General features: G+C 36.6%; 2 protein-coding genes across 3 annotated transcripts in view; one reads left to right on the top strand and one right to left on the bottom strand.

The window, feature by feature from the left end:
- The window catches only part of ppp1r9bb (protein phosphatase 1, regulatory subunit 9Bb), a 28,155-nt gene extending 15,192 nt beyond the window's left edge, over positions 1-12,963 (bottom strand). The window contains exon 1 of the mRNA XM_084434883.1: positions 11,264-12,963. Within this exon, the coding sequence (XP_084291009.1) occupies positions 11,264-12,655 (1,392 nt within the window). The 5' untranslated portion in view covers positions 12,656-12,963. The remainder of the gene's footprint in view (positions 1-11,263) is intronic.
- Positions 12,964-17,396: 4,433 nt separating this feature from the next.
- heatr1 (HEAT repeat containing 1) overlaps positions 17,397-27,436 on the top strand; it is a 31,439-nt gene continuing 21,399 nt past the window's right edge. Inside the window, exons 1-14 of one of the 2 annotated variants that reach the window (XM_084435010.1) lie at positions 17,397-17,480; positions 18,078-18,219; positions 18,501-18,717; positions 19,326-19,467; positions 19,589-19,690; positions 19,782-19,928; positions 22,282-22,493; positions 22,609-22,739; positions 23,483-23,582; positions 23,703-23,807; positions 23,920-24,037; positions 24,849-24,956; positions 25,096-25,197; positions 25,313-25,395. In XM_084435010.1, the coding sequence (XP_084291136.1) occupies positions 18,078-18,219; positions 18,501-18,717; positions 19,326-19,467; positions 19,589-19,690; positions 19,782-19,928; positions 22,282-22,493; positions 22,609-22,739; positions 23,483-23,582; positions 23,703-23,807; positions 23,920-24,037; positions 24,849-24,956; positions 25,096-25,197; positions 25,313-25,395 (1,709 nt within the window). In that variant the 5' untranslated portion in view covers positions 17,397-17,480. The remainder of the gene's footprint in view (positions 17,481-18,077; positions 18,220-18,500; positions 18,718-19,325; positions 19,468-19,588; positions 19,691-19,781; positions 19,929-22,281; positions 22,494-22,608; positions 22,740-23,482; positions 23,583-23,702; positions 23,808-23,919; positions 24,038-24,848; positions 24,957-25,095; positions 25,198-25,312; positions 25,396-27,436) is intronic. The other variant, XM_084435011.1, reaches the window with a different exon arrangement.

Raw genomic sequence — 27,436 nt, 5'->3', positions numbered from 1 at the left:
AATGCAACTTTTGTCGCTTTGGATAAAAGTGTCTGCCAAATGCATAAATGTAAATGAATCACTGGAACAGGGGCCATCTAACTGCATCAAAAGATTTCACTAAAGAATTTCACAATTTTCTGGACACATCACGGATATTAGCTAAAATACCAGCAGTTTTCCCAAAACAAATATGCAAAATACATGCCAAAAATAGGTTATTGTTGAATTTAGGCAGTCATTCCTGAACACCATCTATATCCTGCAGATCTGAGGCTTTGTTCAACAATGTAGCTGTAAGATATTGCAAAGCAGTTGGATTTTATCCCAATAATGTGCTGGTATTGAGTAAAGAATGAGGGATGGATGAATTAACCGCTCCTGTAGCTCAAATACGATTAATATGCACTCAGTTCCTATAAATATACACCTCTCTGTTCTAATTATATATATTGAAAATCATATTATTAAAATGCATTAATAAGCAGCATTTTTTTAAGCTATTTGATTAAGGTTTGAAGGCTGAAATGAGAAGTAGGGCAAAGCCACCTTGATGTGAGTACAGCTTCCTGTGGTGTCCCTCAGGGACCGAGGTGTGAGGAATGTCCCTCTGTCTCACTCACAGACAGTTCTGGGCTGTCTGCATGATCATGATATATCTGTCAGTTGTCTACAGAAATGGCTCAAAATTCCAGAGCAAATTCACTGCTACACATTCATTCCTTTAGTACTTTGAAACATACCCAAGCCAAGATTCACTGCTACTATTTCTTCCTGATATTAAACACAAAATTAGATTTTACACAATGTACTCTTTTCCATGCAATTACAAAAAAGCAGTCCATACAACAAACATGCGACCATAATACCACACTGAAGGGGAAGATTATCAGAGTATAACATTCATTTTTGGTCTATTCCTCTCACAAAGCTATTCTACATGAGCTTCATTTTTATTTCCCGTTTTATGATACATTTACTGTGCTTTTTAATTTCACAGTGTTCGTTCTAAAAATGGTCTCCTTTTTTTTTTTTTTTTTTTTTTTTTTGATGAAACATGACCCAGATATTTCTTAGAGAGTTACACTCACCTATATCTAGAAAAAAAAATGTCTTAACTACAGTTGAAGATTATGAGCAGGGCTCAATATATTGTGTAAAGATAAAATTTCATTTTCTATATTTTACCCATATTTTGATTTACACATTACATTGTGTTGTGTTTTAGCATTAAAGGAAATGTCCGTAAACTTACCTTTTCCATTTTTTTCCCACTGTTTTTTTCTTACAGTGAAGAGATAGATAACTTAAATCATTTCACAAACTTTAATGGCCTTTCTCACCAGGTTTATATCTTAGTTACATATAGCTTGCAAAATAATAACTGACATACAGTATATTGATTCTGAACCACAGAATGTAAAAGATACAAATATTTTATTACACATTTTAAGTGATGAAACACTGACTGTGTGTTTTGTAAAAGAGAGATAAAGAGAAAAACAGAGAGAGATGAAAAATGTAAAAAAAAATTGGAATTTTAAGTGTTAATGAAAAATGTTGGAAGTTTAAGCGTTTGGAGGACTGACAGTGACAATAATGCTAAATGAAAGAAAGAAAGAAAGAAAGAAAGAAAGAAAGAAAGAAAGAAAGAAAGAAAGAAAGAAAGAAAGAAAGAAAGAAAGAAAGAAAGAAAGAAAGAAAGAAAGAAAGAAAGAAAGAAAGAAAGAAAGAAAGAAAGAAAGGAGAAAAATCGGATTAAAATGGGAATGAGTGACTTTGATATAGGGGAAAAAATAATACTAGATGAACTTGACTGAATATGTTCATCTCAAATGAATATGGGTTGAAGAAGGACACAGACAGGAGAAGAAGTGAGCAACTGAAAGAGGGGCAGAGAGAGAGAGGGAGGGAGGGAAGAAAATGAGAACAAAGCGGTTAGTGTGAGATCTGCCTCTTAGGTCAGCCTCAACTCTCCAGCCTAAAGAGAGGGAGAGAGAGAGAGAGGTTTAATAAAGACCCAACACCCTAGCCAGCACAACAGGCCTTGTGTTTGATGGAGAGCTGTTAAATTCATTTAGGGAGAAAACTTTGTCCTAAATTCGGTCCACAAATAAGAAAGGGGGTGAAAATGGGACAGAAGGAGAGAGAGAGACAGAGAGAGTGACACGGCCACTTACTGACCAACACAAAAGCAGCCACAGCTTGGCAGCGACTGAATACTGTCTCTTTGGCCTGCGGCCTCTATGTGATCTCACACACCAGTGAGAAACACTGTACAAAGACTCCAGATTGAGAACCGATTACTTAAAAACAGTTTTTACTTGTTTAAATGGTTCTGGTTTTGCACAAAAATTCTGGTGCAAAGTAAATGACAGTTTTTGACAGTGACTCTGCCATAGACCATAGTCCTGAACGCTGGCGGGTACCTCGAGTGAACCACTAATATTTGATGTAACGGGTGGTATTATATTTACGTTGTCGTTTGCGGTGCGTATGCGGGTCGGGAATCAATAGGCACAGGTAGCCAAGATTATTTCGACTGTTATTACCCACAGATAGGCAGCTGCTTTTAAACGGTCCCGTGCTTATTTGTGTTCACGCTCTGTAGTCTGAAGACAGTCAAAGGTTTCTAATTACAACAGGATTTGCAGCATTGAGCATTGTAGCCAATAGTGCTGCATCTGAATTGATTGACAGCTTCAGTCATTATAAAGGGAGCGCTGTTTGCTCACTTTCTAGCCTATATAATCTATTCACAATTTGAATAAACATGTTTTTTTTTTCATGCTGCTAAGAGGACCAACGGCCACGTATACGATATACACTGTAGAGTTTCAGGAGAGACAACCACATTTAAATGCAGAGTGAATCCGCTAAAATATCCCTGAGATTATATGACAATAAAGGCTCATATTTGGCTATATGTTCTTTTAATTTATGGAGACCTCTAAGCATCTGTACAGCCTATATGGTGTGATTTATGCACATTTGATCAAAATAGCCTGTATGGACAGACTGATCACATAATGTAGGCAAAAGTTTTGTATTGAAAACCGACGGATACACTTTCTCCTCTTTTTTTCTGTTAATTATTCATCCATGTTGGTCAGCATGTCTATTTTTCTTAAACATATCAATTTAGAATACCTAAACTTGGTTTGATTGCTTGTGTTACATGAGAAAAATCAATTTTGTCTACCTAATGTAGCAGATTTAATGGGGTTCTAATTTAATGGGGTTTTAATTTAACCCAGGTTCAGGTCATGGCCTTTATGTCAAACGGGCCAGGTATAGAATTAAATTAGTGCTGCTGTTGGATAACAGGTCGGGTGTTTTGTTAAGTACTGCGGGTGCGGGGTGGGTGTGGGTTTACCAAACAGGACCCGTGCCTGCCTTAATTTTTTTTGAAATTGTACTTCAAAACACTTTTCTTTTTTATCTAAAGTAGACTTTTCAACCCAGGCTCGTTGAAAATACGTGACACAAGTGAAATCTCAAGTGAATGCCGCAAATTTAGTTTTCTCAGAAACAGTTAAATATGACTGTGGCACCATTGTATCACGTTGATTAATACATGTATCACAGAAGTTCAGAAACTAAATGTCTGGCGAGTTGCACTAAAAGGTTAAAGCACATTTAAAACATTAATCGTGTTTGAAATTAACATACCTCCAACTAAACCCTACCCTAAACTTAACCGGTTTCACTTTATTTTAACACATTCTTTTGACTATAAGTAACACTGCACCTATATGTCTACTAACCCTCATTAGAGTGTTAGTCGAGTATTAGACTGTTAGGTTAGGGTTAGAATAAGTTGACAGTTTTAAAGTTACTTATAGTCAGTAGAATGTCTGATGGAGGACCAACACAATAAAGTGTAAGCAAATATTAAACAGACAGTCTATTAATACTTTTATGAGAGTTAGTTGACACATAGGTGCAACATAACTTAACATAGTTAACAGAATGTTCAAAAGGGACCATCAAGATCAAGTGTTACCACTTAACCAATAATGTGAGAAAAAACAAATGTGATAAAAACACAATTGCTGAAGCAACCATGCCATTTTCTGTTGCTTCTACAAGTCTGTGATATTTTTTAACGTGACTCATATCAGAGTTCTCCACATCACAAGTGCAATGTTGTACCAGGTTGAGCTACCGATCAAGTTCACTACTTCACAAAAGTCATACACATGAAGTGGAATATGTGATGCAAACAATAATGTATTAGTTTACAAATCATGTACTATTAAAGTCTTTTGAGGTCATATCATAGTGTTATACAAGGAACACAGTATTAATCAATAATCTTACCCTGTAATTACAATTTGTGTGAAAAGGAACAAAAGTTGGAGTCCTGTAAGGTGGCCCTCCTGGAGCAGGATTCGACTAAGGCAGGGGTAGGCAAGTTCGGTCCTAGAGAGCCGCTGTCCTGCAGAGATTAGCTCCAACCTTAATCAAACACAACTGAATCAATGTCTTCAGGATTACTAAGGCTATTGGCAGGTGAGGTTTTTTTTCAGGGTTGGAGCCAAACTCTACAGGACAGCGGCTGTCTAGGATCAAACTTGCCTACCTTTTTGACTAGGGTGACCAGACGTCCCCATTTTCCTGGGGCAGTCATGTTTTTTGGTATGTCCTACTTGTGCTGTCCCCAGAAATGCCCCTGTTTTACAGCATGTTCAAAACACTCCAAATACACTTAGGCTACATCTACATTAATCCGGATACATTTGAAAACGCTGTTTTCATTTAAAAACGCACTCCGTCTACACTAGCGTTTTCAGGCGTTTCAGTGTGGATGAGAAACTTTTGAAAAACACCTGAAAACGCTAAAATCACCTTACTGTGCATGCATAAAACCTCACAAAAGCTCACTGAGATGATACAGACGGAAAAATGAATAATAATGTTAAAGTTAAAGTTAAAGCAATTCTTCCGACAGGATCATTTTATTTAGCAAAATATCTCACCATTTACTGATGCGTCCAGGTCGCACTCAGTCACCATATGTTTGGTCTAAAACGCAACTGCTCTCATGTATTACCGCAGGACAGCAAATGTGAGTAAATTTTGTCCTCTTTGCAGGACTGTGATACGAAGAGTGTGCAAAGTAACATATTTTAGCAACTGTGTGAAAGTGAATGGCAGGATTTTGATTGGATTTATACCTACAATATTTAATGACAATACTTTTAAATAAGGTCACTTTTTAATTTGTACATCTAAAATCATGATGTACAATGAGCATTATTTATTATTCATCTTTAATGTTAATGGATACAAACACAATAGTTCATTGTTAGATCAACGTTATACAACTTTTGAATTTTAAAAATGTATTAATAAATGTGTAACCGACCGTGTTTTAAAGTGTTTTTCCATTTGACTGTACTATGTGATAATATTATTTCCTTCATGTTTGTGTTGTTACGAATAGCACTTAAAGACAGATGTATGACATATTTAATGTCAAATACTGTACTTAATCATATGAAATTCAAAATAAATATTGAATACAAAGACTTAAACAAGTGAAACATGCATTTATCTTTATGAAAACCAATAAGACATTTAATTAATAAAATATAACTAAAATAATCATTTTAACATATAAATAGCTCGAGCATTTAAAAACTTTATACAACAAATAATCAATTTAAAACATATTATAAAGCACGTAAAAGTCCTGGCAGAAAGCGATGCATAAGGATGTAGTTTAACGACGAATTATTATTTTTTCCGAAGTGTTGACAACAAGTGTTGCAAATGGTACTTCCAACAAGTTATTAGTGCATTCCTGGAACTGGGTGTCGCTACACTACATCCTTATGCATCGCTTTCTGCCAGGACTTTTACGTGCTTTTCCCAAACCACTGAAGTGACGTTGACACCCGGGTTAGCAGTAACATGAACTAATAAAAAAATACGAATTAATCAAAATTTTCTGTAATTAATCGTGATTAATCACACCTAACAAAGTTTTTAATATATGTGTATATTGTAATACTTCCACGTTGAATCTTTTCAATCTTTTTTCTTTCAATTTATTTTTTTCTGGCTTATTTAAAAAAAAACTTTACTACAGGATACTACAGGATCATTATGAGTTTGGTTCTCAAAAAGAGCATCAGCATTTGTTTTAAATGAGCTACTGTTTCTCTGCGGGTTTCTCCTATCTATCAGATCCACCAGAAATCTACCCCTCACTTTCCTCTATTCATAGGTCAGCTATTTTTACTCTTATCACTTACAGGAGGGGTTAATCATGTTTTCACATTTCCTGCATCTGAAAGACTCACACCTTTCTCTCAGATGCATAATGTGGGTGAATGTTCACGCTTTTAGGCAAGCTCATAATTACATAATGCATATTTATATATTATAATTACATATCATTGAAAAAGATTTTTGAAAATTCTTAGTTGTCCAATAATGATGTGTTAAAATTTAGCTTTACATTGACATTAAAACCTTTTTAGACTTTTAAACCATTTTAGTGAAATGTTTACTTGTCAGGATGTATCAGGACAGATACTATACATTTCTTATGCAATGTGATCACATGTGTGTCTACCTTGAAATGTAGTCTAAGTTCACAAAACATCTTGGACCCCCATTTTTACATTTCTATTAAGCGCTGAACACTTGTGATCAGATGAACTCTCCAAATTAGATATTAATCCCAGATGAAAACAGGGTAATATTATGTACATGTTAAAACTAAGGCTACAAAAAGAAGTATGTATAATTGTACTGAATGAGCACTTAATGTGTACTGTACATCAAATCTTAAAAGTATATAAAAAAATAAAATAAAAACTTTGCATATAATATAATGTTAAAGAACTAAAAGGCCAATTAAGTGTACTTAAAGAGAGTACACTTTCATGGCACACCTTTTTTAAAAGTGCATTTTGTAACAAAATCATATTATCAAATGTCATGCTTTAAGTAGCCTACATTTATTTGGATGATAATTTTACATTTTATCTGTAGTGTGTTATTCAATATTACATTTTAAAATAATATATTTTAAATGCACTGAATTGCAACTTCATTGTTACAAATGTGTAATTACAACATTTTAACTAAATAGTTTCAATAGAAATGAAAGTATATTTTAGTTTAACATTAATGCTTTTCATTACATTTGGTAGTACACTTTAACCATATTTCAAAGACATAAGAACTAATAATGAAATTGCATATTCAGATGTAGTGAAGACATCATTAAAATAGTCCATGTGACTAGTGGTTAAACCTTAATGTTATGAAGTGACGAGAATACTTTTTGTGCGCAAAAAAACAAAACAAAAATAACTACTTTATTCAACAATTTCTTCTCTTCCCTGACAGTCTCTGACTTTTGCACATAAAAAGTATTTTCGTTGCTTCATAACATTAAGGTTGAACCACTGTAGTCACATGGACTATTTTAATAATAGGCTTGTTCAACTTGAACCGGCGCTGCACAGACCGACCGGTTTGTGACATCAAAGTACGAGCCGCCTGATCTCTAATCGCTCTCGCGGTATTTTGATGTCATTCACCGATCGGTTTGTCCAGCGCAGATTCAAGTCGAACGAAGCTGATGTCTTCACTACCTTTCTGGGCCTTGAAAGTGGTTATGACATTTTCTGTCTATAAGGGTCAGAAAGCTCTCATATTTCATCAAAAATATCTTAATTTGTGTTCCGAAGATGAACTAAGGTCTTACGGGTTTCGAACGACATGAGGGTGAGCAATTAATGACAGAATTTTCCTTTTTGGGTGAACTAACCCTTTAAAGGGGTCATGAACTGAGAAATCACAATTCCCTTAATCTTTTGACATGTAAGAGGTCATTGTATTATAAAAACATTCTGTACGTTTCAGAGCTCAAAACGTTCTCGTTAGTCTAAAAACCGCTTGTATTGAAGTCAATCCATTTGAACGACAGGATGTGGAATGTGCTACTTTATAACGTAATAAGGTAGCTAAACACCGCCTCTGCAGAAGAAGATCATCACGGCCTGTCTAGCCCCACCCACTGATTCGCGGATGTATTTGGTAAATAACAAGAGACGCAAAAGGCAGGTCAATGCAGAAACAAAACGATAAAGGAGGCTCCAAAGACAACAAGATGCTGTGCAGTGCCAAGTTGTGGATTGCCTTCCCTCTGATCCCAACATTGGGAAATATGTGGATGAACTTTATTATTTTAATGAAGGTCCAGACCGGTGTGTGGTGGGCGTTCTGGCGCAATATGGCTGTCGTCGCATCATCCAAGTGGATGCTGCACATTGGTGGTGGTTGAGGAGATTCCCCTTTCCAAGTAAAGCGCTTTGAGTACCCAGAAAAGCGCTATATAAATGTAACGAATTATTAATAGTAAAAACGTGCTAAATGTTTTCGAGAGAGTTCCACTTGTAATACTAGCTATTTCATATGCAAAGATGTCAGCCAATCACAGCAGTGGGCGTTTACACTGAAGTCTCACAGCAGACACGCCCCTTCAAACAGAGCGTTCAAATCAGAGGCTAAAATCAGGCTAGGGAAAATGCCTTTTATTTCCAAATTTTTATGTAAAAATCATGCTATCATTATAAGTGCACCACAGGAAACATTATGAAACAATAAAACAATGCAGTTCATGACCCATTTAAGTGGGTCAAAAAAGCACACTAAAATTCGGCCAATTGCATTAATTATAAACTTAAACAAAAATGTAATTATCATTTTAATTTAAATTAACATGCAATTAGGTGAATGAAAATATTACAGTCAGTTAGCAGTAAAGTATATAAAGTATATGTTTTTTCATAATAAGCACTCTAACTATGCTAAAGTGTACTTCTTTTTCACAGACTTATGATGTTATTGGTAAGTCTTTTAAACAGCCAATAGCCTACAGTTTTCTTCAGATTGCTGCAAAAAGGCAGAGCATCCAAAGATGACACATGATTTTCTTCTTGCTATTGTTAGTCGGTGCAGGTTGTATAGTTTAGGGGGAGTGACATTCTTAATTCTAGAGAGAATTTTCTTGGACCCAGGGTCCTAAAAGGATCTTTTGGTAAATGTTGGTTCAGTTTCATGTTCAGAGTAGACAGAACTACATCCTGATCACAAGCAGGGCAGCTGGGCTGATCAGACACATTGTCTGAGGTATGTTTGTTACCTCAGCCACTGATGTCAGGTCAGCATTTGTCCTGGATAAATGTCACCCCTAATCAAAAAGAGGAAGCCCTTGGGAAAGAATAGATGCCAAGACAAACCGACTGACAGTCTGGATTATGTTATGTTATGTTCTATTCAATTCATTCAGTCTGTACCAGTCTGCAGCCTCTAAAAGCGTACCAACTAGAGACCCAAGCTTCTAAGAACCAATACATAACAGCCTCAATTATATAATGTATGCAGTTCATTCATTAATTTAGTTCAACATACTACACCAGTCCCCAGGCGACCATTTTAAGTGAACCAGACCCATCTCATTCACTTTAATGAACAGGAAAATAAAAAGAAGCATAAAATACAAACACAAAACACAGGTCATTTGAATACAGATTAATCAAATACTTTTTCAAAGTATCCCTTTTAATGTGCAAAAAAATGATCCTACCTGAAAACATGGTCATTGTCCTAATTTCTTGTTAAATATTAGTGTCTACTTAAAGGTACACTGTGTAGTTTTTAAAGTATTTTATTGGCTAAAATCAATGTCTTTATTCATAAATATGTCCTCATTGGTGTAAAATTACCGCTGCCAATGATCTGACTTACCCTCGTAAGCGAAGAATTTCTTATCTTTATTTACATTGGACGGGTAAGTTCAAGAAGGCTTCCATGTCGTTCCGCCATTTTGAAAAACTATAATAGCAGGGAGGGACAAAAAGCATTAGCCTACCTCAACGCGTTTCCACAACACGTTTTCGTTCAAAGCCAGCGTCATGTGACTGAAACCAGCTGAAACGGACAAGGAGATCAGTGAGAGGCTCTTGTCACTGCCCCGGCAAATTTGAAAGACTGCACTGCACGGTACTTCATAATGCAGGATCATACTTATGCCGAGCCACAGGAGAAGGAATCCTCGTCACCAAAAAAGCACAAAATTGAATTTAAAAGGAAATGTGACCGGCGAATTTAAAAACCGAGGGCAAATATCAAGATAACTTTTCCCAGGTGGAAAAAGCTAATGAAGGAGAAAGACTTTGAAAGGGACGCTGAAGTTGCCTGTTTTCTTCTCGACAGGTAAGTCAATGTTACGGTCTAAATTACAAGCTTTTTTTCCATTGCTTGGTTGTGTAATTCATTATATAGGCAGCAAAACAGTAGAACATGTAGTTAGACTCGATGAAGTGCTATTGGAAGACATGTTGTCATAGCTTCTTGGTACATAACGGCTACCGTAGTTGCAACATGCATTTGAAAAAGGGAGGCGCTAGAGAGCACTATTCGTTTAAATGCAAAATACAATTTCACAGCTAGATGGGAGAAACTCCTACACAGTGTACCTTTAATATACAAAATATACATAAACTGAAAATCTTCCCCTCCATCATAACTCTCAAATTTCATTCATAACTCAAATGTAACAAGGGTGTTTGGTGTCAATGACGCAACAGATGATACCGCAGATGATTTTCTGAAAATTATTACAATTTTGATCTGTTCTTCACATAAAGCTATCATGTGTGTCCATAAGACCTGGAATATATAGTGCACTATTTAAATAATGAGCTTGATCAATGGTACTTCTCAACATTTTCGATTCGAAGGCCTCCTGTTAATATCCAGCACAACGTTTTGGCCCACAATAGGCTATTTTATATATTTCTGCTGTAATCATGGCAAAGTAGCTTTTTTATCAACAGAAACTGGAAGTAATGATATATTAAAGAAATTAATTAATTAATTCATGTTGTGATTCCAGTTTCAAGAACTGTGTGCTTTTCAATATAAACAGTGGTTTATTAAGATGAAAAAAAGAAACATGATTTCAGTTTACACCTTTGTGTTTTTTAACATTTTAATTGGTAAATGGTAATATATATAAATATATATAAATCATTTATTAATTTTATTTTAATAATATCAATTAATTCATTTAAATGCTTTTATATTATCCTGAGGCCCCATTGGAAGTTTGCCTCGGCACCCTGGTTGAGAACCACTGCCCTAATTTTGCATTCTGAGGAAGAAAGAACTTCATACTGGTTTGGAATCTTATGAAGGTGCGTAAATGATGACAGAATTTTAATGTGTGATGAAATTTTCCTTTGTATAAACTCACCTTGATGGGGGCAATGCTGAATTTAATTTTCCGGCTTGGGGGCGGATCCTCCTCCATAGGTAATCCAGTAATCTCAGAGCAGCTCGACTCTGGCTCATATACATCATCTTCATCCTCCTCATCCTCAAGCTGGCTACCACCAGAGTCTTCTCCTACTGCGCTGTAGGCACTGATATCCACCAAATCAGCCGTAGAGTAATCCTCCTTCAGAGTACCAACATCATCCTCCTTCTTACTGACCCCCACTGATGGACGAGCGTGTCCATCTTCACCCTTATTTCCAGTGCTGGTGATGCCAGACTCCATAGTGTCTCTCTCCAGGGCCTCGCCATTGGAAGTAACTCCCCCATTTCCCACATCAGCAGAAATAAGAGTACCTTTTGCCTCTGTGGCATTGGCCTGTCCTGGCTTACACTTATCTAGAGTCTTGGATTCATTGGCACTAGATTCATCCTTCTCCCCTGTCTTTTTCTCTTCCAAGGACTCCTTATCCAAACATGTGAGACTGTCCTGAAGCTCAGATGCTCCATTAATGCTGCTAAACCTCCCATCTTGTTCCGCCTGGTGTTGGTTAACCCCATCCTCCTTGTTTGCCCCCGAAGGAATGGCGCGTACCCGTTTGGTGATGATTTTGGAGTTGAGCGCACCGACCCGGCCGGTGACCCCGCGCAGAGGTAGAGGCAGCGGGGGCGTGTTGGACAGCCGGTGCAGGTTGTTCCGCAGCTCGGCGGCCCGCTCGAACACGGCGCTGAGCTGGCTGACGGTGGGCGACACAGCCTCGACGGTCCCGCCGATCGCGTCCAGGCTATCCAACGACTCCGTGCTGCCGTTAAAGCGCGCGACCACGTCCAAACGCGACGCATCTTGAAAGCCCGCGGCGCGTTCTTTTTTCAGTAATACGCGATTGGAAGCCGCCTGCTTCTCCTGCAGCTGCTGCTGCTCAAAGATCTTCCTCGTCTCCTGCAGCTTGGAGTACCTGGGCGACGCGTCCGTTTTGCCATCGAAGCGGTTGACGCGCTCGGAGACGCTGGATCCCAGTTTGAGCAGCGCGCTGTGATCCACGTTCTCGTTCAGGCTACCAGCTCGCGGTAGCGTGAGACGCACCGCTTTGCCGTCGCCGTTCGTCTTTTGCGGGTCTTCAGCCTCGGTGGGTGAGGATGCGCCCATCTGCATGAACATGTTCTTGATGCGGTGCACGTTCGAGCCGTACGTGCGACCGCGGCTGGTGGGCTTCGGCTTGCCATCCTGAGCGTCGCCGTTATTTAAGATATCGTTCGCCGGCTTCAGCGCGTGAATACCCGCTGCCTCGTACGCGTTGCGGTGAGGAGAGGCGCTGCGGAGCGCGGTGGTGCTCGCTGGCTTGGAGGAGGATGAGGATTCGGTCTTCATCATGGTCTGTTAGGCTTCTCCGAGGCGATGCGATAACAGCATCTCTGAGTCGTTGGCCCAGACGTTTTTGTCAGGACAAATCTGTCGCTGATGAACAATAATGTGCCCTGGAATATGATGAAGAGAACAGTGAATTAATTCCCATGAATGCGCGTAGAGTGTCCGTCAGCGGCATGGCACAAGCACCGCACCATCTTTCCGTCTGTGAGAGAGAAAAATAAAACGCTGATTAATGTGTAAATCACACATGCATTCGTGAAAGACTAAAGGAGAAACTAGAACAGCGATGCGCCCTTGTTTTTCACGACAGATTGTGCATTTATAATCCGGATCGTTTTGATCTCTTGATTTAGTCAGCTGCAGATTGCTGCCTTTCCCACTGGTGCTGCAGCAGCAGCGCAGAGATACAGGGTCATAGAGCGCGTCTGATTTCACACCCTCGCAATAGATTTTTAAAGGGTCACACTTTAATTCCTCATACCGGGGCTCCCTAAACTATAGCCTACCACTCAGACCCAACAATAGGTTTTCAGTTGTCAATTTTAGTGTCTCAAATTCTGGATGTTGTATTTTTTTAAGTAAGCTACCTAGGCTACCAATATAATACATTAAAATAACAAAGGTGTCTCTTTTTTGTAGGCAAAAGGTTTTTATATGTAGATAGATTAAAATCCCATTTGTTCTATTGTTTTGTCAGATTATAATTTTTTATTCATTTTTGTAATGCAATCACTGAGTCAAAATCATTGTAAGTGTTAAAAAATAACTGTTCGAAACCAGTAATATGGAAATGGCCAAATCACTTGAATTATAGGCTATACAGCTTATTGCTACATATCTCCACTACAGCTCTACATAACAATATTTTGATATTAGGTACTGACTGCATGACAAGATGTGCTACCATATTTTCAACATTTTATGAAACATTGATTAGATTTGTTATGTTGTTATTTTAAAGATGACCATTAAACTGCTTGGAGGTCATTTTGTGAGTATAAGAAAAATGGTTCTAAACAGTACCAAATTAAGGTTCTTTGGCTTGTAATTCTAGCAGGACCCTTTTTGGTGCTAAATAGAACGCTTTTTATAAGTTTCCATTAAGAACCACACTTTGAACGTGCTATATAGGACCTTAATGGTGTTATAAATAACCTTTTCAACAATATTTATTTTCATTAATATTATTATATTAGTATCTTCAAATTATTAATATTACTATTATTACTATTATTTTTATATATTAGTTATTAATATTGTTTAGTCCTCTATCTGCATGGTCTTATTATATCTAACTGGGTTTAAAAAATAAATAATTAAAACAGCATGTTGTGTCAATTACTTTTATTTTTTATTGACATGGCAGACTGTAGCAAAAATGACAGTGCTTTAACAACGATTGTTAGGCTGAATATATTAATAATTAACAATTGACACTGAACACAATATAGACTAGATGTAATGAAGACCAGTTCCAGTGAAATTTCTTCACAACCCCCTAGTCTTTATTCTGAGTGGCAGATTCTCTCTGCATGATGAGGTTATTATACATGACAGCATCTGAAATACTCTGAATATTCTGAAGCCTCTTCCATTTGATTATTACAAATGTATTATTATTATTATTATTGCACTGTTTACATTTACATTATGTAGGCTACAATTTGTTTACAATAGTTTATATTGATATTTTTGGAATGGGTGTGTGTCTGTGCACTTTTCGAATGAGAGACTAAATTTCGTTGTATAACTAGACTATACAATGACAATAAACGTATTCAAATTCATTTTTCGTGTTAAAAGGAAAAAGTGATATATACTGTAGCTTTAATGTTTTTGCGACTGTGTATGTTTAGGCTAAGTTAATAAAACAAAATGGATCATCATAAATTCCATATTTAAACTAAAAAGTGAAAAAGACATGAAACCAGTTACAATTTTTCAAGTGATAATTTATAGACATTAAGAAAGAAAACATTTACCTGTTGAAAGTATGTTGACAGTATGTGAAGTTAATCAGTAATGAGGTGGCTTTGACTGTTACAGATTTGAAAAACAAAAAGGCGGGAACAAAGAACCCTAAACTCTAACACAAAGAAGAACCATTTCAGCATAAAGGGTTCTTCACGACGATACGGTTCTAAATAGAACTGTTACTGTAAAGAACCTTTAAAGAGCCATCTTTTTTAGAGTGGGTAAGATTGTCATAACAGCAATATATGTTTACATTTTACAATTTGATATGTTCTTCTGTGGTTCTTTATAAAAAAAAAAAAATAAAAAAAAAATATATATATATATATATATAAAAGCTATTGTGAAAAATATAATACTAATAGATGACCGAATATGCAATAACGACTTTAAATATGTTTGTCTGCACGGCGCCCTCTTGTGGGTTTTCTATCCACACATATTTTGCCACTGTTCGCACAAACCATCCGATTAAATTAAAGGGAGACATGATACAAAATAGGCATGGAGAGTAAAAATGGAAATAAAAGGAACCAACACGTAGACTGAAGATTGGACATTGCAAGCTAAACAAAACTCTTCATGTTATAGGAAAACATCTGACTGTCAGGAGGAGCAAACAATTATAAGCACATCTATCCTATAGGCCTATCATGCAAGAAATGTATACAAGACATGCAGGCATGAGTTGAAGAATCAGCTACGGGAAATAGGTAGCCCATTGTAGAAAATAGACCTTATAGCGTCAAGCGAGGCTGTGAGGGATATCAGATTGAGACAGTTCTTGGATTGTTCTGCTTACGAAACACTGCAAAAAAAATGTTTTTCCAAGGAATTTCAGTAGACAAAAACTCTAGACAACATGAGCTGTGGAAAATGATCTAGGAGCTTTTTACAGCGGATTCCATTGAAAACATGGTAAGTCTTTCCATCACAGCCCAGGCACGGCGCCAGGATTCCAGTTTTGGATGGGCCAGACCAATTGTGGGCGGGCCTTAAATTAAAAACGTTAAATTAAAAAATTAAAAACGTTATCCAATCACTGCTTAACCTAATAAACAAATATTGACTAATACAGCCTACTGTTATATTATCTGTGCGTATACATAATATAGATTTTAATAGCTTGATGCTCTTTAAATATTTTGTTGCAAAGTTTCAGTGCATAGGACAGACCTATCCGCGATCGCTCTCCGTGGTTCTGACCAAAGAAGAGCGCTTTGGAATCTCCATTACGCATCATACCTTGGCTGCATTTTCCGATAACATTGTCTCATAGCGCGCTACGAAGACTCTTAAGGTATGACTTAACTAAAGGTATACTACCACTAAAGGTATATCATTGCTAGGCGTCTTCAGGGCTATCATCCACTCGTGAGGCAGAGGCGCTGGCGCCCTCCTAGCAACGGCGCTGTTTTTGGTAAAACATGATTTTGACGACTTCATTAAGTTTTGTTTTATAGAAAACTCTTTTAAATTTTTTTTCGTTTTGTATAAATTGTATCTTAATTTTGATCAATGTTTTATCAATCAATTGCCCGTATTTAATAAATCAGAAGCAAATTTATAGCAGACAATGTAATAAGGCGCTGACACGATCACTTGCATTGCATGTGAACTGGCCAGGGCGCCGAAACTCAGCTTGTGCCTCACAGATTTGAGAAATATAGGCTATATATTACAGAAAGCTTGAAATGTCTACTTCTAAACGAAAATGTTCAAAACCAAAATAAATAGGCTACTCTCTGATTTTGTAATCCATATGACATGTGCATTTCTCTCTGGGGTTCATGGCGAGTCGTCAACTTCATCTTTGCAGCGACACAGAAAATACCAGTTTATTACTAAACAATTAAATGTCTCCTTGCTAATTTAGACACATTCATAATCATTACTTTAACCGGTTCTTTGTGGCAAGCTTTATGCGTGCTGCCATAACGCTTATTATCCTGTATAGGCTATAGCCTATTTAAGTAATTAAATTAATATAAAGGGGCGATTTGTCCACGAATGGCTTAAATTAACAACTACTAGTCGACTAAAAAAAAATAATAATAATTAGTCGGAGGCAGCCCTTATTCCACATATTTTTGAACCAGCAGGCCATTCTGGGTTGAGCGAGCGACCCTACGGAATGAGTGAGCGGAGCGGAATATTCAGAAATGCGCTCTCCGCTCACGAGCTCTGATCGGAACAAACCCGAACCCCACTGTCTGCTGAACTTGCGCAGAAACATCAAAATAGATATATAGCCAGCTTTTTAAAATTGTTTTTAAAACTAAAACATTTAGACTATTTTAGTACAGATTATGAGCTTATTGACGATTTTTTATAATTCTTGACAAAATTAGATATGAAGTTTTTTTTTTTTTTTTTTTTTTTTTTTTTTGGGTGGGCCTGTTGAAAAGTGGGTGGGCCTAGGCCCGTCAGGCCCACCCATGACGCCGTGCCTGCCACAGCCTCGCTTTCACGTCATGGCGCTGCTCTGAATAAGGTTGGCTATAGCTGCCTACAATGTAAAAAGTTGGCTATAGTATCAATGTGCAAATGACCAAGGACTTATTGGACCAAGGAACATTTTTTTTTCATTTGCTAAAGAGGACTGGACTGGACTGGACTGAAAGGACGAATTTTATTATATTAAGTTAAAGTGAGACAGCAGGTGGCAGCAATGCAACATTATGGATGCCAACTGTCGTAAAACACCAAAGAGACCATCCGATGCACTAGGTGGCAGTATAACAACATAAACTGATTCATCTGCCACCGAAAACAAACCAGAGAGGGAAATACACACATTTGCAGGCTGCCAGGCTCACACACGTGGATACTGCTGTAATAACTGTAACCAAAGGTATGAGAATATATTTACTGTTACGACTACTAAACACATAAACTGGATCAAAACATTTGATGTTTTATGCGAATAACTTTTCCATGTGTCGCTATCCTGATTGTATGCAAAGAAAGTGCTTTAGCAGCCCAAAATAATTATCATAGGTCATTTAGATTGTAATTTAAACATCTTCGTCTGTTTTGTTGTGTCAATATAAGGTACGTTTTGTGGTCCACCACATATGCGCCAAATCTCATGCAGCCTGTCAAGAATATGTCCATTCTCCATTGTCCAAGTCCTTTTTCACCGGTCAAAATATATGAAAATGATTTCAGGTTGTTTATTCGCAGTTGTATTATAGTAATGAAAAATCCAATGATAATCGCAATGAAAATGAAACTAAAAGGTGATGAGGTTAATCTCATCATGAAATGATAGGGCGATGCAAATAAACACCTTACTTAAACTAAAGTTCTTTATGTAAAATATAATTTATTCTGAGGTGAAATATGACCTTTGATACAATAAATGACATTGAGATTTATCCACTGAAACAGCAGAATGGTTGGTTACTTTGTGTAAAAACAGAAGTTCTTTATCATCACTGGTCTCTAGATGACATCATTAGCACATCAGTTGAAGCGGCTGGCTTTGCCCCAGAATGACTCGAATCTGCTCAGTCGGAGAGAGGTGGCCTCTGTGCTCTTTGACCCTAAAGATGCTGCTACCATGGACCGCAGCACCTTCTATGCCCTGGGTGAGTTGCTTGTCTTATCAGATCCTTTTCTTGTTTTTCATCCAACCCTCTACGAACACACTAAAGATTGGTAGAGTACAGAAATTGAATGAAGTAATCAAATGTAAAAAACGCTGCATAGTCTTCTAATCTTAACCTTAACCCATTTAGTTACCTTTTATTCACAAGTACTTTCCTAGGTACTGTAAAATAAAGTGCAACCTAATCACTCATATAATTATTGCATCAAGCAGTAATACTCACCTTGCCTAATTTCTGCTGTAATTAATATTTCTGAACAGGCTGCACAGGACTTGAGGAGCTGATGGGTATTGATCCAGCATTCAGTGAGTTTCAGGAGACTCTGTTTAGTCAAGCCTCTCTGACTTTAGAGCGCAGCATTCAGTCCAAAGAAGTCAACAAGAAACTGGACAAGAGCATCTCACTCTTTCTTACTCGACTGTCACCTTACTTTCTGCTCAAGCCTGCTCTGAAATGCATTGAATGGCTAATACACAGGTAAATTCAGTAGATTTGCCATTGTCACACTTACATGTTTGAGTCTCACTTTCTGATTCAACAGTTTGCAGACTATTGATTTAGGCCCGGTTTGACAGACAGGTCTTAGAATAAGCCAGGATTAGGCTTTAGTTTAATTAGGACCTTTACGGTAGCTTTTATAAACGTGCCTTAGAAAAAAACATTACTGATGTGCATCTTGAGACAAAACAATGGCACTGACATATTTTTTAGATATGCCAGTGCAAGGTGCCTTCAGTTAATACAGCTCAAACATGCATTGTAGTCTAGGACTAGGCTTTAGCCTTGTCTGTGAAAATGGGGGTTTGAGTGTGATAAACTTGTAAGTGGCAAAATTGTGCTGGTTTAGGGATTTTCTTGATTTAAAGTGTGTAATTTATTGGATTTTGCAATGCTGCTGAATATGCAGAGACAGCTGTAAACCATTTGTTGGCTGACTTCCTGAAAACCACTGGTTTGGGCATTATTTTTTGCAATATCGTTTTGAGAACTAGTAGCACAAAAATCATACACCTTTTATAATCTATATTGTAGCATGGAAAAATCTTGACCTGTCACTTCACTTAACAAATTGAACTTGATTTCAGATTCCACATTCAGCTGTACAACAAGGACAGCCTGATTGCTTGTGTTTTACCGTATCATGAGACTAAAGTGTTTGTACGAGTGATCCAGATTTTAAAGGTAGAGGATCCAACCCACAAATGGCACTGGCTGCATGGACTTCAGGTAAATCATATCAATTCGTATCATATAAGTGACATATATGTTGTCAACTTGTCGGTGTAAAGAAAGATATACTTTCATTTGTGATTGTGTCTCATCTAATTACCCTGTACTTTATCTATAGAAACCTGGTGTTCCCCTGGCCCGAGGAACTCTGCTCACACACTGCTATAAGGATTTAGGCTTCATGGATTTTATTTGTTCTATGGTCACAAATTCAGTAAGGGTAAGAAACCTGGGCTGTGTGCTATCTATGCTGGTTAAAGTCTGCCAATCCAGTAATTCTGCTCTGGTTAATGCTTTGAATCATATTGTAGGCATACTCTGGATTACTCCGGGATGGGAACTGTCCGCAACTGCGTGTGATTTTCTCTTTCTATGCATCTACCATCGTTTCTGCACTTGAAGCAGTGGAGAAGATAACTAACTCTATAATTTCCAAGCTTCTTCCATTTGTACAATTGGTAAGACAATAATTCAGTAACATAATGTTGATGTGGTTAAGTTTATATTATATGTGTCTGAGATATTTTTGATGGATTATATTTTTGTAATATTGTAGAATTATTTTTGATGTAACATTAATATAATATAAGCTTTGATAATCAGTATTTTAATTAGTAGCCAACTGATAAGATTTTTTCAATGACTATTATTTACATGCACATCAAATTCCATTTGAAGTCTATGTTCAGGTTGCAGTCATATTCCCAATACAGTGCTTTGCTTGTATGCATGTAGACATTGGAATATTCCTGTGTACGTGGTTGTCCTTTCCCGATGTTATTTTCGGATGATTCAATATGCTGCAATACAGTATGCTAAGTCATTAGTTTTGTTACTACTTTTTCCACAATAATTTAATCACGGCCAACACTTCTCACCTTAAGAAATGCCTGACAACTACACCACGAAATGAAAAGTGCCAGGCAGTTAATAATAATGGTAACACTTTACAATAGGGTTCATTAGTTAACTACATTAGTTAACATTAACTAATAATGAACTGCACTTATACAGCATTTGTTCATCTTTGTTAATGTTAATTTCAACATTTACTAATACTTTATTAAAATCTTGTTAAAATTAGTTAATGCACTGTGAACTAACACGAACAAACAATGAACAGCTTTATTTTTATTAACTAACATTAACAAAGATTAACAAAAACAGTGATAAATGTATTGCTCATTGTTAGTTCATGTTAGTTAATACATTAACTAATGTTTAATAAAGGAACCTTATTGTAAGGTGTTACCATAATAATAATAATAATAATTTTTAATCATTTCTGTCAAAGTGATATTTTAAAGGCTCTTAATTTTGTTTTGGAGGTCTCCTATAACAGGTTTACATGCATCAAAGGTCAAAAAACTGTTTTATTTTCTCATAATATACATTGCACGTCACCACATTTTTCAATGATTCTCAAATGACTCGATGGACGAATCGGTCTCTCTAAATCCCTCCTTTCCGTGAGCCTACTCTGCTCTGATTGGCCAGATGACTCAGTTTGTTGTGATTGGTCTACCACTTACAGCGTATTTCGAAAGCTAAACTCTCATTACCATAACTGAACTTAAGCTCCATCCTGAGGCTTCCTAAAGCTCACCGATTGTACACACTGTAAAGACAGTAACAATGACGTTGATTTTTACCATATCAATAAGTGCGAGTCTGATGATGAAACATTGGAAGAATTAGTTATTCAACCTGAACCTCCATCGCAAGGATGTTTCTCAGTGATACCCTACTCAGTTTGAGGAACATTATAAGATGTTGCAACTGTAATTCCTCACCATCAGCATTAACAAGTGTATGTCCATCAACAAACCGATGTGTATATTTCTAATTTATTGCAGTGCACATGCGGAAACTGTATCAATAACATACATTAGCCGAGCACTAACGTGAATCACTGATGTAACAAACGTTTGTAAAACAAATCTTGCTTCATCCTTTATCTTTCAGACTCAAGACTCACACACCCGGTAGAAAATGTAAACATCAATAATTATTCATACTTACAGGTTGTGATTCTGCGGAGCAAGTTGGTATGGATTAGAGATTGGATTAAAAAATAAAAGTTGTGTCCCTCCCCTCTCAAACCGATTGAAATTTCATTTGAAATTTCTGATTGAGGTGTTTACATGGAACATTTTAATTCCAATTGGACTTTTAAACTGATAGTAATAAGGAATACAGTGCTCCATGTAAATGCATATTTCCTAAAGGGGTTTTTTTTTTTTTTTTTTTTTTTGACGAAAAGCATAACTACATTGTGTATAAATTCAGAATAGGCAGTGATTTCTCTCATTTAAAGAATAATTTTAACAAGCTTTATTTATCTACAAGCTAATATAACTTGAACAGAAAAAATAAAATGGCATACAGCATCCTGTTTTTGAACATTTCTCAATTTAAGTAGTCTGCATATTAAATATTGTCTTAAACTAAATGAGTCAATCGGATTGGAGAGTTCTCATGACTCAATACTAATTGGTATATTGCCAGATTCTGTTAGTATTGGAGTGTTGATGTGCATGTAAACATAGTCAATAACTGTTCCCAGTGTCTTTATCAAGCGGTGGGGGCAATGTATTACCCAGATATACATAATACAATTTAATGATAGCAAATGCAATGTACTCAAAATTACTTGATTGTAGTTATATAATATATTTCTCTACCACAATTTAAAGGTGAATATCACCAAATGGAATGGACAAAAATAAATATATGATAGGAATATTGTTCCAAGAAAGGATGTAAGCAACTGAACCTAAATTATTTTCTACTTTTTCCCTACATAACCAGGGGCTGAAATCTGACTTTTTAGACTACACTGCTGCCACTTACATGATCGTGTGTCAGATGGCTGTGAAGGTAGTGATGGAGGATCAGCTGGTGGACACTCTGACCTTGCTGTTGTGCAGGTCTCTAGGTCAAATGCCACAGCTGACCAGAGAGGGTTTGAGCTGCATTATCATCCTCTTGCAGAACCAGAAAGAAGGTGTAGTTGGTCCAAAGTAAGTTTTAGTAATTTGTACTCTACTTTTTCTTTGAATAGGACTAGTCTAGTATATTTCTCTCACAATTATCTGCATCTAAAATTCTTATTTATTTTGTGTCTTTTCCCATTAGGGCATTTGGGTGCCTGTCTGCTACCCCTAACCTGGTGTCCACACTCCAGAATATAGCTACAGTCCATGACATCAGTCCCTTACTGCGTTACCTGCTGCCCCATCTCATACAATCTGTGATGACGCAGGATGGTTGGTTTCTATCTTTGCTCTGTGTGAACTTAGTCACCATGAAATCAAAATTCATGTGTGTATATATGTATATATATGTGTGTGTGTGTGTATGTATATATATATATATATATATATATATATATATATATATATAAATGGCAAGTCAAAGTGCTTTACAGAAAGGAATAAAAATAATCACAAAATAAAAGCAAGGAAAATTAGAAACGGCTATAAGGAAATTAAAAGAGATATATGATACAGTTATAAAATGAATTAAAAGAATAAAAAGATAATACATAGATAAACTAATTAAGGGCATAGTCACTTGAGTGGCAGGTGGATTGCCACTGCTGTCACTACTAGCCGTTTGTCTGCTGTCTGTTAGTTGTCACCTCAGCTAATCCCGCCTTTTTTCCCATTTTCGTTTATCCGGGAGTGACGCGCTACCAACACGGCGACGGCTGGCTCTGCCCACTTTGGGCTTTAAAAATGCTCTTTAGAAACCAATGGGTGATGTCACAGTCTATGGTCCAGACTGATAATCATTGCAAAAATATTGGCCAAAAGTTGTGTATTGTATTTTAGCCTTTAGTTTAAGTGTCATTAATCTAAACATGGAAAGTACTCAGTATGAATGTTCAAACTTTTGATTGGTAGTATCAAGGAACTAATACCTTGACCCTTCATACATAATTCCTAATAATTATAGTAAAATCGCTGCCATCACATGGTTAATTGGTTTATTTATTGTTTCCCTATAGGTGAGCAGCAGATTGAAGATTTGTCTCAAAGTACTGGACTATTAGAATCACTGCTTCAGAATCTTCAACTGTCCAGCAACTTGGAGAACACCGCAGCCAAGTAAGCAGGGTTTAAATTAGCCTCAATTATGAGTAAAACTCTCTTTACCCTGGACATTATGCATGTTTTATGGTCTGCTTTATTAAATCTTTATTCTTTTACATTTATTGCTTTGAACAGGCTGCTTATTGAGGAGTATGTTTCCTGCGGCAGTGAGCTTCCCTCGGATAGGATTTTAACTCTTAATCAGAGAATTCAATCTACTGTACGACTGTTTGAATCCAGGTATGTTTATAGTCACTTCTGCATTTTTGTGGTATAGTATAGCTCCTAAGATGTTATTAAATCTAAATCATAAGGAGTGTTTTGTTTATTGTTGAGTGTTTTTTGCTCGTAGGTATCCATGTGCATTGGATGTGGCACTGGAAGATCGTGTCAAAAATGTGTTCTCTGACAATGAAAAAAGTCTGCTTCATCAGTTCATCTCTCTTACTATGAGCTGTGGAAAATATCAGGTAGGCAACCATGCTGTGTACCAGTCTTTACAATTTTATGGATTATTTGTTACCTCCAGAATAGAGTCAGCTGACCTTTATCACAAAATAAATTCTGACTGGATAATCGGGACACTGATGTGAAACTGATATTAGTTAATATGTGACACATGAAACTGGCACAGATACGTATTAAATCAATTGCCTGTGATAACAATCAATTATACAAAAAATATGCAGAATGCCATCGACAATCGTATTCGAACTAAAAAGTACAGAGCGCTGTGTAATAAGATATTTACCTGTTTAAAAAAAAACAAGTTTTATTTAGAAATATTTGTATGATTTTCACACAAACAAAAAGAGACTGTACACCTTAAACAGCATTAATACACACTGTAAATGCAAACATGATATAATATTTTATAAAATACCAATATATAAATTCAATAAAACAACTTCCTCATTTTATTGATTAAATCTTGCATGTGTAAGTGTTGAGTGTGTTTCACATGCTGAACTTCAGTGATTCAGTTTCTCCATACAATGACAGCAAATGACTTTACGTTTGTCAAATGTTCCATCTGGGTTTAATTTATAATTACCTTTAAAGATGGTCTTTCTCCATCATTTACTGATCTGCAATGGTAAATTTTGTATGCAATTCTGATCTTTTTCAATCTGTTCTCAAATTTCTAATCAGTTTTTAGAAATCAGAAGAGAATAGAATAAATCAGATGTGTTAACGCTGTTTAAAAAATAATGGCTTTAATCATTTAAGTAAACCTTTAATAAAAACAAAACAAGACTTTAATATGTTGTTTATATGCAGATCCTGCCAGAGTCAGACACCTCTCTGATGCTCAGCCTGAATCATCCACTACCCTCTGTGAGAAATATGGCAGTAGACTACCTGACGAAGATCCTCACCTCACAACATGTGTGTATCTTTTATATTCTCTTTTGATGTTAGCTTGTTAACATTTTCACCTTGTTTTTCTCATATCATCCCATTGAACATCCAAGAGATGCACATTGATGAAGTAATGATGAGATGCTTTTTGTCTGTGTGTCTTAAGGAGCAGAATGGCTTTAATGAGGCATTTTTGAAAGATTCATTGCTGGAGAGAGTAAAGGATGAAACGTCAGAGGTTGTGCTGTCTGCCCTTAAAGCATTGCAAGTAAGATGACCACGTCATAAATGTTTTTTTTGTTTGTTTGTTTTATGTAAACTTTCAATTAGTCTTACTTTTTGTACAATCTAAATGTTAATTGTCAGTTATGGTTGCTTGACAGCTTCACGTGGGACTTGTTGATCCAGAGGAGACTGTTTCCTGTTTGATTTCACTTCTTCATCGCATCAAACCATCTGCAGATTGGTTAGTTAACTGATTTTTTTTTTTTTTTTGGAACTATACAAATGTATGAACAAATAATGACAAAAATATAAAGTCGGTCACAAAATCATCAATCTGATGACTGCTTGTGCAATGAGCTCAGCAAATGACAACCAGGGGCGTAGCATCAAATGGTCACAGAACCAAGGGGTGGATCACACCAAACCAAGACTGCTTTATTTTCACTATGATTCACAACTTTTATTTATAGAAACTTGAAACAACGAAAAAAAGAATGTTACAGTATGAATTACTGACTGTGAAAAACATTAACTATGGTAATTAGTAGTAATGACTTCTTTACTCGTTATATTTTTTGAAGTACGTGCATTGTTAGATATCATCATCATCAGAGCCTTCTCTAACGTTACTTTACTCAATAGCTGCTATTCATCAAAGAGCCTGTTTAACTTTTAACTATATATGTTCTACTGTCTATATAATAAAGTACACAACCAAGCAATGAAAAAAAAGCTTGTAATTAAGACCGTAACATTGACTTACCTGTCGAGAAGAAAGCAGGCAACTTCAGCGTCTCTTTTGAAAGCTTTCTCCTGCATTAGCTATCCCGACATTAACCCTTGTTTTTGTAATCTCCGGTCACGTTTCCTTTTACGGTCTATTTTGGACTTTTTCGACGACCAGGACTCATCCTGTGACTCAGCATATGTATGAATGAACGGTGTATAAATAACCGTACAGTGCATCCTTTTAAACTTGCCGCGGCAGTGACAAGCGCCTCTCACTGCTCTGCTCCTCCGCGTCTGCTGGCTTCAGTCACGTGACGCTGGTTCTGAACGAAACGCGTTGGCCTAGTACTTTTTGTCCCTCTCTGCTATTATAGTTTTTCAAGATGGCGGAACTACATGGAAGCCTCTGTGGACCTACCCGTCCCATGTATATAAAGATAATAAATTCTTCGTTTACGAGGATTAGTCTGATCATTGGCATAGGTATTTGTACACCATTGAGGGCATATTTATTAATAAAAATTAGGGATGCACCGATCCGATACTCAGTATCGGTATCGGCTCCGATACTGCCATTTTTGCCGGATCGGGTATCGGTCAGATGAGGCCGATCCAAATCCGATATTGTGCGTATACTATTCAGTGTTATTGTTAAGCCCCACAAAAGGCACACAAACATTATAAAGCACCATACGTTTTCGTGCACAATATTATAAGTGTTCTGAAGCCATTATATAGTATAATGTGAGATATAAATTAATATTTAAGTTGTTAAATTCAAGGTAAATGTTTACCTCAGCTCCGGCTGTCAATCATTCTTCATTCAGCACTCAAACAGCGCGTCGCGTTCGGTTACGACAGTTAACACGATGAAACTCTCTCCAAGATGATTCAATGTTACTATTATTATACTTGATCTGTAGATAAAGGTCTATGGTTTCGCATAAAACAACTTTATCTTGCTGGACTTTATTGCTGTACCTTAATCATGTTACTTTCTACCGGGTGTCTGTTAGATCACAACACTGTAGTAAAGTCAGAGCACTATTTATTCTTCACGCGCACAGTAACTGAAATTTAAAACTGTTAAAAGAAAATGCTGAATAGACTATTGCATAGATAGATACTGTATAATACACTACGCATCAATATGTATTTTCTTTGTGCTTTAAACTTTCCAATGCAGACTCGACGCGCTGCGCGCTGTGACTCATGCTGCTTCAAGCGCATCATTCTGCGCTCGGGATGCGCATAAGCGCTTTGTGCCGCACTGTATTGGAGCCTTTCATATCATAATACAGGGACGCAATGAAAGATTATCTATAGCCGTTCTTGTTCTGTCCTATCTATTATGTTGCTACCTCATTAAACAGCTGTGCTATACATTAAAAAAATTTCTCAATTTTATAGTAGGATATAAAATAATTGCTATTTTTGATTTTTATCTTGTTTTTCATGAATGTATTTTACAACAATACAAAGAGCAATGTGTAAAGTTTTACCAGATTTAGTGTTACACTTATTGTCTCTAATTTGTTCCCCACTAAACTTTT

This window comes from Rutilus rutilus (genome assembly GCF_951802725.1).
Source record: "Rutilus rutilus genome assembly, chromosome: 16".
Taxonomy (NCBI): domain Eukaryota; kingdom Metazoa; phylum Chordata; class Actinopteri; order Cypriniformes; family Leuciscidae; genus Rutilus; species Rutilus rutilus.
This window is presented reverse-complemented; position numbering and strand designations above follow the sequence as displayed.